At 32.1% G+C, this 14,365-nt stretch overlaps 1 protein-coding gene across 1 annotated transcript in view; it reads right to left on the reverse strand.

Annotated features, from left to right (window-relative positions):
* spg11 (SPG11 vesicle trafficking associated, spatacsin) overlaps positions 1–14,365 on the reverse strand; it is a 51,470-nt gene that overhangs the window by 12,740 nt on the left and 24,365 nt on the right. Inside the window, exons 17-29 of the mRNA XM_058767559.1 lie at positions 14,053–14,159; positions 11,919–12,064; positions 11,173–11,325; positions 8,901–8,967; positions 8,658–8,823; positions 7,412–7,623; positions 7,227–7,335; positions 6,092–6,251; positions 4,017–4,268; positions 3,410–3,607; positions 2,141–2,248; positions 1,881–2,049; positions 675–889 (exon numbers count right to left, since the gene is read on the reverse strand). Coding sequence (XP_058623542.1) covers positions 675–889; positions 1,881–2,049; positions 2,141–2,248; positions 3,410–3,607; positions 4,017–4,268; positions 6,092–6,251; positions 7,227–7,335; positions 7,412–7,623; positions 8,658–8,823; positions 8,901–8,967; positions 11,173–11,325; positions 11,919–12,064; positions 14,053–14,159 — 2,062 coding nt within the window. The remainder of the gene's footprint in view (positions 1–674; positions 890–1,880; positions 2,050–2,140; positions 2,249–3,409; positions 3,608–4,016; positions 4,269–6,091; positions 6,252–7,226; positions 7,336–7,411; positions 7,624–8,657; positions 8,824–8,900; positions 8,968–11,172; positions 11,326–11,918; positions 12,065–14,052; positions 14,160–14,365) is intronic.

Below are 14,365 nucleotides of genomic sequence, written 5' to 3' on the forward strand. Positions count from 1 at the left end.
ATGTAATTAAATAAAAAAAAGAATTAAAAAAAAAGAATCATTGTAACATTTCACTACAAAAAATATTTAATATTTAAGAAAAACAATAGGAAGAATAATTTTATAGTACAACTGTACAAGTACTAAATCTAAATTAATTATGTCTCAATTAATTTTCAAACGTGAAACTATTGAGTTTTTATTTTGGCAGAAAACAGCAGGGCATCAGACCTGTATTTATATAATTACATCACAGCCGTTGCAATTTGATAAATCGCACATCAAGCCAAATTGTGATTTCGGTGATCATTTCAATTAATCATGTAGGTCGGCTACATAATTATGTAAATTATGACATGATTTTTAAGTGATTTTAGTCAGAATAAAATGACCATGTTGGCCAATTTTATATTTCACAGGAAGCTTTTTTTTTGTGCAGATGCAGCCAAATGACAAGCAAACTGATTGATGTTTTATTTGTTCTTGCACAGATTTATGGGAAAAGTAGTTTGGTTGCACAATCCTATTATCTCATATAACAGTTAAAGGAAGTATTTTATGAAAAGATTCCTCATCAGGAGTAGATAAAATGTGTATAACATGAATTATACACAATTTTAATGATTATTTAATCATGCAATTTGATCACGGATTTGCTCTAAAAAATGAAGCGGGCCGCTGTGACGGTCACTCACCTCATTTATGATCAGGCAGTCGATGGGCAGCTCGGCCAGCTGTGCGACGGTCCTGGCCTGCGTGAAGAGGCCGAGCTCCTGCAGCTGCTGCATGATGGTCCTGCACTCGTCCTGCAGGCCGGCGCTGGAGTAATCGTCCAGCAGACACGCAGACAGCGGCACAGGAGTGTCCGACAGCACCTGACTCAGCTGACTCAGCTTCCTGAAGTCAGGACCTGCACCAGAAACACATATTACACTGCCGCTCTGCTCACCGAGGAACAAAAATACAGTTAATCACAAAATACATTCTCATTTTCTAATATTTTCTGTGTTCATTTTCATTTTATTTTTGTATTTCCTGTTTTCCTTTTATTTTTGAGGTTTCAGTAACTTTGTTGTATATTTTTGTCCATTTTATTAGTTTATTAATTTAATTTAATTTTTTTAGATTTTCTGTTTTCGTTTTAATTTTATTTTGACATTTTCTGTTTTTATTTAATTTTTTTTAATTTATGGTTTTCATTTTACATTATATTTAGTTTTAGATGTTTTAGTACTTCAGCTTAAACTGAATAAAAATGAGAAAGTTGCCTTGGCAACTAGCTGAAGTAAAAGTTTTTTATGTTTTATTTCAGTTAATGTTCATTTCAAGTAATTAACATTTTTTCTACTTAACGATAATTCATAGAATATAGCCCTTTTCCATTATAAAAACGTTTTATATTTTCATACTTCTACATAAACTACTGATCAAAAGTTTGGGGTTGGTAAAGTTTTTATTGGTAATAATCAGAAATGTTTGTTGAGCAGCAAATCAGCATATTAGAATGATTTCTGAAGGGTCACGTGACACTGAAGACTGGAGGAATGATGCTGAAAATACAGCTTTGGTCACAGAAATAAATTACATTTTAACAAAGATTCACCCAAAAAAATTTTTTTTCAAATTGTAATAATATTTCACTATTTTTACTGTATTTTTGATCAAATAAATGCAGCCTTGGTGAACAGAACAGACTTCTTTCAAAAACATTTATAATTCCTAATTATTCCAACCTTTTTTTTTGTTTGCCCTCTCCTTCACCGTTCCCACATCTCAGACCTCAAATACATCAAATATTACCCTCTCACTGGATCTAAGCAAATCTCATAGATGACCTGTTTTGATCTCAAAACAGTGAGCTGTCACTGAAAGGTGAGGAGTCTGTGTCTATGGAGTCTGACCGTTGGATTTGAGCAGTCGCTCCATGTCCACGAGCAGCTGAAGCAGCCGGCGCAGCTCGTACTGAGTCCTGCTCTGTTTGAGGAGCGTCAGCAGAAGAACCGAAGCCTGAGACTCGACCCACTGGACCGGCAGCACGTCTGAAGTCAACACCACACTGCTGCTCCGCAACTACACACACACAGAGCCACAGACAACAAGGGTCAACAGGAGAAAACCAGCAGATGGAGAGGGAAGCCTGAGTGAGAGCTGAGAGACTTACATTGAGCAAACACTTCTGGAAGTCCAGCAGTTTGTCTTTGGCTCGCTGATAGTCTTTGTAGTCCGAGCAGAATTCATACATGTGCAGCATGTAGATCAGCGGAGACTCCTGCAAACAAACACAGAGACGTGCATCAAATAATATTTTACACAGTTCTGTTCAAAATGTTTTTTATTTCTTTTAAGAAATGAATACTTTTATTCAGCAAGGATGCTTTAAATTGAGCAAAGGTCTCAGTAAAGACATTTATAATGTTACAAAAGATTTCTATTTCAAATAAATGCTGCCTTATGTTCATCAAAGAATCCTAAAAAAATAAAATGCATCACAGTTTTCACAAAAATATGAAGCAGAACAACTGTTTTCAGTCAGTGCGGAAAGACATTACACCACAATAAACATCAGTGTTTTTATTGGTAATTAAACTAAAACTACATCAAATCATTTTTGTTAAAGCTGAAATAAAATATCAATATTAGAAATCCTTAAACGTACAAGGAAATTGAAAATGAAACTGAAAAATAGTTTGTTGAAGTACTAAAATAAACAATGAAAGTTTAATAAAAGTTCAAAATATCGATAAATACTAAAATATAATATAAATAATACTAAAATACACACTGAACAACTTGTGTAACACCTGAAAAAAAGTGAATTAAAAATGGAAAATTTTACTGAAATAAAATAAGGTTTAAATTCAAGTAAAGCAAAGTAAAGCCAAATAGAAATAAAAAAATAATAATAATAAAAATGACAAAACACATGAAATTACTAAAACGTAAAAAAAGAAAAAGAAAAAAAAAAGCTAATCCAAAATATTAATAAATATTCCAATATAAATAATACTAAAATAACACACAACTACATATTTTTGTAAACAAGTAACATGGACATCTGCATAAAAGTCAATTACCTTTAAAAACTACAAAATTGAACTGAAATAGTCTGAGGTGAAGTACTCCGACTGAGTTTGTGAATGAGGGAAAATATCATGCATGACAAAGAAAACGGAGTTATGTCTTTGAAATTAAGCTGAAATAAAATATAAATATTAGATGAAATCCTTAAATGAAAACCGAAAATGAAACCGAAATAAAATAGTTGAACTACTAAAATTACTAAAACATAAAAGTAATATAAATATATTTCTAAAAATAAAAAATATTTTGTGTGTAAAAATATAACATGGACAAATTGTTGTGCATGCCAAAGAAACTCGAGTTACATCTTTATACTGATCTGATTTCGTCCAATCAGAGAGCCTCTTACCCTCTGAAACAGCTGGAATCCACGAATCAGAGGCCTGATCTTGCTCCTGCACAGCAGCGTCCTCCACAAGACGGAGAGATCGTGGAGGTTCCACACGTGATGGGCGGGGCTCTCGTGGATGTGGGCGGTGGCTTCCTGAGTGACATCATCAGCGACAGACGCCAGGATCCACACGCAGAGACACTGCAGCAGCTCGGCCTGTCAATCAAACCACACACACACACACACACACACACTTGTTTCTGTAAATTGTGGGGACTTTCCATAGACTTCTACACTGACCAAACAATATTTTTTATCCTCTAACCCAACCCTAACCCCAACTCTACCCCTTTCCAGAGTATTTTGATTTGAGCGCGGAGTGGATATTTGAAAAGTCGGAGCGTCGTGGTTTTAACTCGCTGCACCACCGCTCCATCACGAGAACAATTCATGCCAGCAACCTGTAAAGCATGCATTGCCATCTGCTGTTAAAACTAAGCTCAGAATCGATTTCAGAGAGAATCGCGATGCATTAGATTCATCGATTTATCGTTACACCGCTAGTTACTCCCCAACACTGCGAGTATGGTATCGATGCATCCCTAGTTTGCGGTGGAGCACAGACCTGATGGCAGGCCGCCAGCACGGACAGAGCAGGACTGCGCTGGCGGACCGCTTCGGACAGCAGGAACCTCCAGGGACTGGGCTTCTCCTGGCTCTCCAGCAGCACCTGGAACAGCTCTCTGGGGGGTTCGGGGCTCTCGTCTCGGGGAAGATCCTCCAGAGCCTGTTGGGAGCTGGTCGGATCAAGATCTTGGAAAGCCAGAGACATGTGCGACTGCAGAGCCGGACTGAAACTAGCTGCCAGAGATCTGACCTGGACCAACCAACAAAAATATATAGCTTGTGTTATCAGAAATGCTCTTTAAAATGATAGTGCAACAGGTCAGTGCGATGTAGGTCAAATTCTAGCAAAAATCTTTTAAAAAGCAATTTTAACTCTTTCCCCACCAAACACAGAATTTTCTGTGTTCTCACTGTTATACGCTAGGGGGCGCTATTACACATCTCCTGAACGAGTCAAGAAAGTGCCGATCAAAAACACAGGCGAGGAAGACGCAGAAACAAGTGATCTCATATGTAAGCATATGCATATGAAAAATAATGTGATCATCAATAATAAACAGCATATAAATGAAAACTGCCTAATGTAAGCGAGTGAAATGTTGATCCAGAAAGTGTTAAAGGCCTGTGCAAGCTTTGGGATACTGATGGAAGCCATCTACCGCATCTGTGCTTTGATCTTCGCACTGAATATGATCCAGATGTAGTATTTGATAAAAATGCAATTTTCTCAGCTTTTTGCTCAAAATGTTTCTTTTTTTTATGAAACCTACCTACAATCGAGTGTTAATAAAAAAAAGAATGCTTGAAGCTAAAATAAAACAGATATTTTTGTTTAAAAGTAGAGGGTCTGTTCTTTATTTTGATGTATTGCATGTCCAGATATTCATACAACAAAATATTCTGGGGGCCATGAAATTGTAGTGAAAATCATCAACTGTTTTCAAAAACGCTGGTGGGGAAAGAGTTAATAAATAAATAAATTAAATACTTTAATGCCACTGACTTTTTTTTTTTCATAATCTTTTTCCTCCATATTAAACAAAAAGTAAATCTATTTTAATGGCATATCCCCCCCCCGTATTTTTATAAAATAAAACCAAAAACATGCACATAAAAACAAAACATTTTTAACAAAAATATTTTAATCTTTTTTCCATATTTTAACAAACTAAAACAAACAAACAAAAAACAAAAGCAAACAGGAGAAAAAACTATTTAATCCCATTTGAATAAATGAAAAACAACAACAACAAAAAAAAATCTAATTTGTGGGAAAAATAAAAAAGGAGCAAAAAAAAATTACTCCCATATTTCAATAAATAAACAATTAAGCCCATTAAAAATGTGTCTTTAGTCATTTCCCCCATATTTTCATAACATAAAAAAGTTAAGTACATTTTCATCCAATTAAAAATGTTTAATATTTTTTCCATATTTAAAAAAATCTGTTTGAAAAATAAACACAGAAAATTACATTTTAATCCCATTATAACGCAGTTAGTATTTCCCCCAATATTTGAATGAAATGGTATCACTTTACAATAAGGTTCATTAGTTAACATTAGTTAACAACATTAGTCAACATGAACTAAGAATGAACAATACTTCTACAGCATTTATTAATCTTAGTTAATGATAATTTCAGCATTTACTAATGCATTATTAAAATCACAAGTTGTGTTTGTTAACATTAGTTAATGCACTGTGAACTAACATGAATAAACAATGAACAACTGTATTTTCATTAACTAACATTAACAAATATTAATAAATAGTGTAATAAATGCATTGTCCTTTGTTTGTTAATGTTAGTTAATACATTAACTAATGTTAACAAATGACACCTTATTGTAAAGTGTTACCAATTAAATAAAACAATAAACAAAAATGGAAAAAATAATCCCATTAATAAAATACAACATTGAAAAACACTAAAAATTCCATTAAATAATCTTTTTAATCACTTTTTGTATATATTTTTGATGGAAAAAAGATTTTAAAAAAGAAAAAAAGGCAAAAACCTGTGATCAAATAATGATCCAATCACAAGACCGAATCGTGTAGCAGACACACCTGTTGCAGCGGGTACTTGTGCAGCTGTACAAACAACAGGAAGTTGAGCCACTGTCCGTCACGAGCGCAGTCCTGTGGGAAGGCGGGGCTTAGAGGAAGAGCGTGCAAGTGGCAGAACTGGACAGGAAGTGCCCACTCCTGCGCCGCCTCGTACGACGATCTGATAAACACACAGAACCAGATGAGTGCCGTTACTGTTCATGAACATAAAACTACTAAAAATCAGTTTCATTAACTGAAATAAAACAAATATTAGATGAAATACAAAAATTTGAAATGTTGCCTTGTCAGCTAATTCAAATAAAGTGGAAGTACTAAAAAGGAAATAAAAATACATGAACACAAGTATAAATATAAAAACTAACAAAATGACAATAACAATTACTAAAACTTAAACTAAATTAATAAATAAAAACTAAAATATATATATATATATATATATATATATATATATATATATATATATATATATATATATATATATATATATATATATATATATATATATATAAAATACGCTGATTCAAAACATTAGTAAAAACTATAATAGAATATAAAAATACTAAAATAACACTGATGAAGACTCTATAACGATGATTAAATTAATTAATATTTTAAGAAAAATCATTCATAAAACAACTCAATCACATTATGCAATGACTTCATATCCATTTTACAAAGTTTTAGTTTGCACTTTCAACAATGATTTTGGTGGATCTGCAGAATTGTGAGATGTGACAGAGAGGAAAATTAAAACATCACTTCCGGACAAAATATTTTTTTGTTAATTTCAATCAATCTTTTGTTTTGTTAAGTTACATAAAAATAAACTAGAATTCAATTCTAGAATTATATTAATTAACTAACAAAAATAATCTTGATAAAAAAATAATAAAAGAAAAAGGTTCAATATTTTGATAAGTAAAAAAAAAAAAAAAAATTTACTCTCATTGAAGGTTTTTAATCTTTTTCCATATTTTAATAATAATAATAAAAAAAAAAAACTGAAAAATATGTAATTAATTAAATGAAATTAATTAACAGGGTTTTATTTTTCCCATATTCTAAAAAGGGAAAAAATTTCTTTTGCCCCTGAATTTTTATAAAAACAAACAAAAAAACATTTTTCACTGACCGACTGACGCCTTTCTTCTCCAGAGCATCTCTGACTGCCGTCTCCAGGTGAACCAGCAGCTCCTGAGCGCTTTGTTTGTCACCGCTGACCAGCTTCCCGGCCTTTTCCACTGAAGCAGAGAGAGAGAAATCAGTGAGAGCTCTCAGACAAACACGAGCTGAGACGGAGCTGAGTGCTCTGGGTACCGAGGGCCTGCCGCAGTGAAGCTGCGTCTCGGTGGTCCTCGCAGGTCTGAGTCCAGAGTCTGAGGATGAGGTTCAGCACGTGGAGATCCACCCTCAGCTTGAGGCTACACACACCCAGCAGCTCACAGAAACACACACACGCCGCGGACACACACGCGCTGCTGAAGTTCAGCAGGCCTAACGAGTACGCCTGATCCGCAGCCAGAGACACCCTGATACAACACAAAATTAAATACATACATACATACATATATATATATTTTTTTTTTGCTAATTTGTGATAAGTATTAGTGTGTATATATGCACTCTCTATTTGTATATATTTTACAAAATTTTATATTTATCAGTACTTAATACATTAAATTTGAATTGTTTTAGATTTTTTTAATACAATTTTTATTTATATTAATGATTATTATTTTTATATGAATTCTATAAATATATTTCATTCTATATTTAATCACAATTTAATTCTATAAATAAACATTTTTGGTAATTTTTGAAATTACCAGAATGTAATATATGAGATATATATATATATATATACACACACACACACACACATACATACACACACACACACACATACATACATACATACACACACACACACACATACATACATACACACACACACACACACACATACATACATATATATATATATATATATAAAATTACATATGTACACTCATATATTCTATAAATAAAATTAGAATTATATTTAATATACAATTTATATAACATTTATTTATATTTATTTTGAAGAGCATATATATGCACTTTATATTTTTCACATTTTAAAATATTTCTTAATACTTGTGTGTATATAAGAAATAAAACTGTATTCAATAATATCATTATATTTAAATGTATTTAATTTTATATACAATTTATTTAACATTTAATATTTATTAAAAAATATATTTATTAATTTTTTTGACATTCTACATTTTATATAATTTACATATTAAGAATATGTAAAAAATACAATACTAAGAATGAGTTTTATGAATATAATTGTATAATTACATCATTAAAGTTACATATAATTTTATAGTTTAGATTTTTTTTTATTTAATAGTTTCGATTAGTTATAAATAGTTATAATTTTTTAGATTATAGTTCATTGAGACTTTAAACTGATTCACAGAATTGAAATTGAAATTGCAGACTCATAATTACATCATCTGTCAGATGTGGCAGTGAGAAGGTGTTTGTGTGTTATGTGCTGAGTGTGACTCACTGAAGCTTCACGTTACTGCAGCTGAGGAGATGCTGCGTGAGAAAACCCCCGAATGCGAACGCCGGCCGGCCGTGACTCAGGTAATACAGGAAGTCCAGATTCTCAACGACGGCGAACTTCCTGACGAGCTGAGAGCTGGAGAAGTGCGGCGGCTCGCTGGACGCTTCTGGAAAACATCAGCAAACCCACACTTTAGTCAGTAAAACCAGGAGCATTTCTCAAGGTAAGGTGTAAAGCTCCTACCGCTGCCGCCCGTGGCGTTGGCCGACTGCCATCCGAACAGTTTGCAGGGATCCAGCGGATGCAAAGACTGCAGATGGAAAAGCACACAATGCATTAAACTCTCCAGTCGCTCCAGCAGCATCCATCTGTTAACCTCGTCACCATCTCACAACACGCAGCATCAATCTGCTTCATCATATTCACATGCTTTTTCATTGTTGTCTGACTTTATGTTAAATGAGACCATCAAAATCCAAATGAAGAGAGAGGAAGTGAAGCTCTCTCACACACACACACACACACACACACAAACATTTTTAGATGTAGATTTAAAATAATTTCCACTTTATGTGTTGCTATACTTCCTAGAAATCATTAACATTTTCTAAAATCGTATTGATACTTAAATATCTATTTAATTCATTTGATATCTTTTTTCACATATCTTTTTATATATTAATTATATAAATATTTGGTTATTTTTCTGGAAATTAATTTCAAGCATTAATTATTTTCCACTGTATTAATTATAGGGTCTATACATATGTGCACTCCACAAATTATTAACTTTTTAAATACTTATATGTTTTATTTAATTTATATATACACACACACACTTTTTATATTAATTCCATAAATATTTGGTTATTTTTCTGGAAAATAATTTCAAGAATGAATTATTTTTCACTATATTAATTATAGTGTGCATATCGCACTCTATAAAATTTAACATTTGTAATACTTACTAATACTTAATACAGTATATTATTTTTATTTCATTAATTTACATACATTTTATATATTCTATAAACGTCTGGTTATTTTTCTGAAACTAATTTCCAGATGTGCATCTATACATTCTATAAATTATTAACATTTTCTAGAAATTTATTGATGCTTAAATATTTATCTAATTAAATTTATAGAATTCTAATAGAATTAATTCTATAAAAATGTAATTATTTTCTGAAATTGATTTTTAAGAATTAATGAAAATGAATGAATTTCCAGTGAATTTATTATAGTGTCTATACATATATGCACTTTATAATTTATTAACCTTTTAAAATGTATTAATATTTATACATTTTATTTAATTAATTCTATATAATTCTTTACATACACTTTTATATATTAATTCTATATGTATTTGTTTATTTTACTGGATGGTAATTTCAAAATTAATTTTTCTCACTATATTTAATATGGTGTGCAAATATATACTGTTACACCAATATAAAATGACTTGCATAACTCTCACATCCTAACAATAAGAGGATTTACTTCCCAAACGCAAGCAATCTGAGAAACACTAAAGCTGATTTTAGTGAGTGGAAGACATGGATCTGTTTCCAAACAATACCTGCTAAAACCTGCAAAACATTAATTTCAGGATGGAGTGTGTTGCTTGCTGAAAGTAATGAGCTGAGAATAAATTATACACGCTGCAGGCGATAAACACACACAGATGGACTCACATATGCTTTCCTCAGGCTTTCATATCACTTTCAGTGTCCACTAAATCACAAACGGCTGCTGTCTGATCATTTAAACCCAGGCGTCTGTAGTCTAATGAAAATTAACTTCAGGCTTAGCAGAAATACTTCAGAGCAGGTTGTGTGATCATTTTAAAATAATAAATAAATAATAGTGTTTCTGACCACTTTAACAGCAGAAAGATGTAATTATGATGAACAACTTATGTAAATAATTCATTTTCATGGGCTTATCACCTAAATAAAGGTCAAGAGAAATGAATGGAATATGAGTTTCAAATTCTTGAAAATGAATTTGCAGATAATATATGTGTGTTACTTTTCAGGAAATTAAATTATTAATAATTATAAGAAAAATATAATATGTAATTTATTTTTAGCAATGCAGTATATATTGATTATTTATTATAGTGTGTATATAATTTTAATGTTTTTATACAGTAATTTTATATACATTTGTTTATATTTTGTATTTCTATATTTGTTTATAGTTTGTATTTCTCATTTGTTTATAGTTTGTATACATACCTGGCGGAAAAACAAATTATATAAACACATTTATAAATAATAATAGAAACTAAAATATTTAATTAAATTAAAAAATATAATAAATAATATAAAAAAAAGTTACATGAATAAAACTAAAATAATATACAAATTTTTTTTATCATCTGAAAAAATAATATAATTTTTAATATACATTTTTCTTTATATATTAATAAGCATATTTAATAAATGAATTCCCATATATTGTGATACAAGGAATGAAGCTTGAGCTAGTGGAAGTGCGGCAGTACCTGCATGAGGTGGTAGAGGGAAACATCGCAGCGCGGGCCGCTCTGAGGGAACAGGGCCGTTCTGAGTTTGGGATACGCGCTCAGAGCCATTCGCAGCAGCTGCGGGTCGACTCTGCTCAGCGGGTCCTGACCGCGCTCGCCCTCGCGCACGGCCTGCGAACACCATAAACAAAATCACACGGAGAAGAAGCTCTTCATGCAGACTTCAAACGTGTCTGATGTAGGGATGGGTGATATGGACTTGAAGAACACCGATAAACCATATACTGTCACAATCGTGTGTTTATTGTCTTCATGTTTGATCAGTTTAAGCGTTTCTATCTTCTTTTTACTCAGCTACAGCGATAGCTGGATGTCTTTGTCCATATTAGGGATTTCCTGGAACGTCATGAGTTCTATTACTTCTGTGATGCATATGTGGAGTTTCTGCGCGAGGGCGCCCTCTAGCTTCCAGTATGAATCAAACAGACATTAGATTACGTGTGTGCCCTATATTTTGTCTCTCGGTTGATGCATATGAATTATTGTCATTGATATGGTTATCGCAATAAATACCAGAAAATACTGTGATATAGTTTTAAGTCCATATCGCCCATCCCTAGCGGATATTACGTCATTGATAGGCAACAAGGGCCAGGGACGAGCCATTATTTAAAATTTACAAATCCTTGGGAACTTTTTGGATAACGCAAGTACACAACTGCATGTTTTGTATGTTGTCTGAGCAGAAAGGATGTTTTGCTGACCTGGTCGATGCCGCCTGGTCTGAACATGATGGTGGACAGGGCGAGCAGACTGTGACCCTCCAGTAACATGCTGCTGATGCTGGCCTGACTCCCGGGCAGAAGAACCTGTGCCGCCGTCAGACTGGCCCCAAACACCCGCTCCGGCTCTGAAACACCACACACCGCACTCATCAAGCTCCTTCACACCAGAAATTAAACTTTACATACCTAAAACACTGTCCCAAAATCTTTCACATGGAATTTGACATATATTTTACACATTATTTGGTAATTATTTCCTACTACATTTATTATAGTGTGTATAGAGGCACTCTATATTTGTAAAAACAAAAAAAAGGTTTATTTAATTTAATATATTTATTTTATTTTAGATAAATGTTTTTATATATTTTGTGCTGTCAAAATTAGCATTTCAGTTTAACGCGTTAAAAATATTTAACGCAATTAACGAAGGGGCGGAGCTAGGGTTGGCTGTCTTTACGAGCACATCAAACCGGAGACGTTTCAGATAAAGATGAGTCAAACGAGTGCAGAAACTGTACTGTGCTCGCAGCGAATGCTCTTTAATTGCACGCACAAAGTATCTTTTCATATCCAAGCGCGAATAAAAATACGTGCATGCAATGTCGTGGTCAGTTAAGGCATGAAGTTATCAAAAAGGCAATTAAAGCTGCCTTAAAACTGTGCATGCATGTAATATATTTTTATATGAGTCACATTTAAGAACATGTCTCTGAAATGGTTTTCCCAAACTGTCCTGGAGCAGCCCAGCACTCATCTAACACACTCGATTCAACTCGTCAGCTCATTAGTAGAGACTTTAAGGCCTGAAGTGGTTCTGAATAGTTAAAGAGAGTTGAGAGAAAATACGCTGCGCGTCAGATTCACGTCATGTTCAGCAGCCGCAGCTCTTAAAGTAATAGCAGCCAAAACAAACTAATAACCAGCTGCTGTGATGTCTGTTCAAAGAACAAAAGGAAAAAAGGAGAGGAAACTTTTATTTCTTTAAGGCTTCATCTATATTTAACTTAGAATTTAGTGTTTGATAACTTCAATTTCAATTTCTGTATATTTCTGCTGAAGGGCACAGGTAAATATGACATTTATTATAATGGGTTTATGTGAAGACTGTTTTATGTTCACTTACATTAGAAGTTATTTTTTAAAGTCTAATAAATGTTAAAATTAATAGCTCTCAATTATACTATAATGTTGAATGGCTAGTCAGTGGTTAAATATTAGGGGAAAAACTGTTTTATAGAGACATCAGTAGTGTTGGTATCAGTGATACTGGCCTTCAGTCATAAAAAAAAAGATGCCATTAAACAAATATAAAAAATATACTGTCTTTATGTTGTTCGTACATTAATTTGAATATTGAATGTGAAATTATTGCAATGTAAAAGTATTTTTAAAAACTTTAAATGTTAGGTGGGATTAATCGCGATTAATTTCAGAAAAAAAATATGCGATTAATTAGTTAATTTTTTTTTAATCGATTGACAGCACTAATTTTAATATATTAATACTACAAATATTTGGTTATTTTTAAGTAAATTAATTTCAAGAATTATTTCCACTGATAAATTAAAAGCCTCAGTTCATATACCTAAAATACTGTCCCAAAATCTCTCACAAGTAACTTTACATATATTTTATATATATATATATATATATATATATATATATATATATAAATTTATTTATTCAAACGTATTATATTACGTTTATTTAATTTTAGATAAATGCTTATATATTTTTATTTTATATTTGTATTTATTTTATAAATATTTGCCCCCATATAATTTCAAGAATTAATTATTTTCCACTCTATAATTTTTAAAAACATATATTTTTAAATATGTCTTAATACTTAATTCATTACTTTATCTAATTTTAGATAAATGTTAATATTTACTCTAATATATTAATACTATAAATATTTGGTTATTTCTCAGAAAACCAATTTCAAAAATTTATTATTTTCCACTACTTCCACTGAGAAATTAAAAGCTTAAGTTTATATACCTAAGATACTGTCACAAAATCTTTCAAATGTCTTGAGATAAACTGATGGACAGCTGTTTTATGGTTTTAGAAAACTATTTCCACAGTCACATGAAAATACGCTCACCTTTAAGGTCTCTGGTGATTTTCTGTAATTTCAGCATCATCTCAAACCAGGGGAAACTCTCAAACAGGTTCCTGTCGGTCAGAACTGGGCAATTCCCGGGAGTTAACCTGAATAACAGAGGAAATTAAAAACATCCACAATGAGACAAGACGAGTCCTGAATGTCCTGTTGAAAAACATCTCACAGACAGACATCTACTCATCTCTGGAAAAGAGCTTCATAAAAATTAATGACTAATAATAATATGAATTAAAAAATAAATAAACAAAAATGTATTAAATAAAACAAATACATTACAAATAAAATAAGAAAT

The sequence above is a fragment of the Onychostoma macrolepis genome, chromosome 25 (genome assembly GCF_012432095.1).
Source record: "Onychostoma macrolepis isolate SWU-2019 chromosome 25, ASM1243209v1, whole genome shotgun sequence".
Taxonomy (NCBI): domain Eukaryota; kingdom Metazoa; phylum Chordata; class Actinopteri; order Cypriniformes; family Cyprinidae; genus Onychostoma; species Onychostoma macrolepis.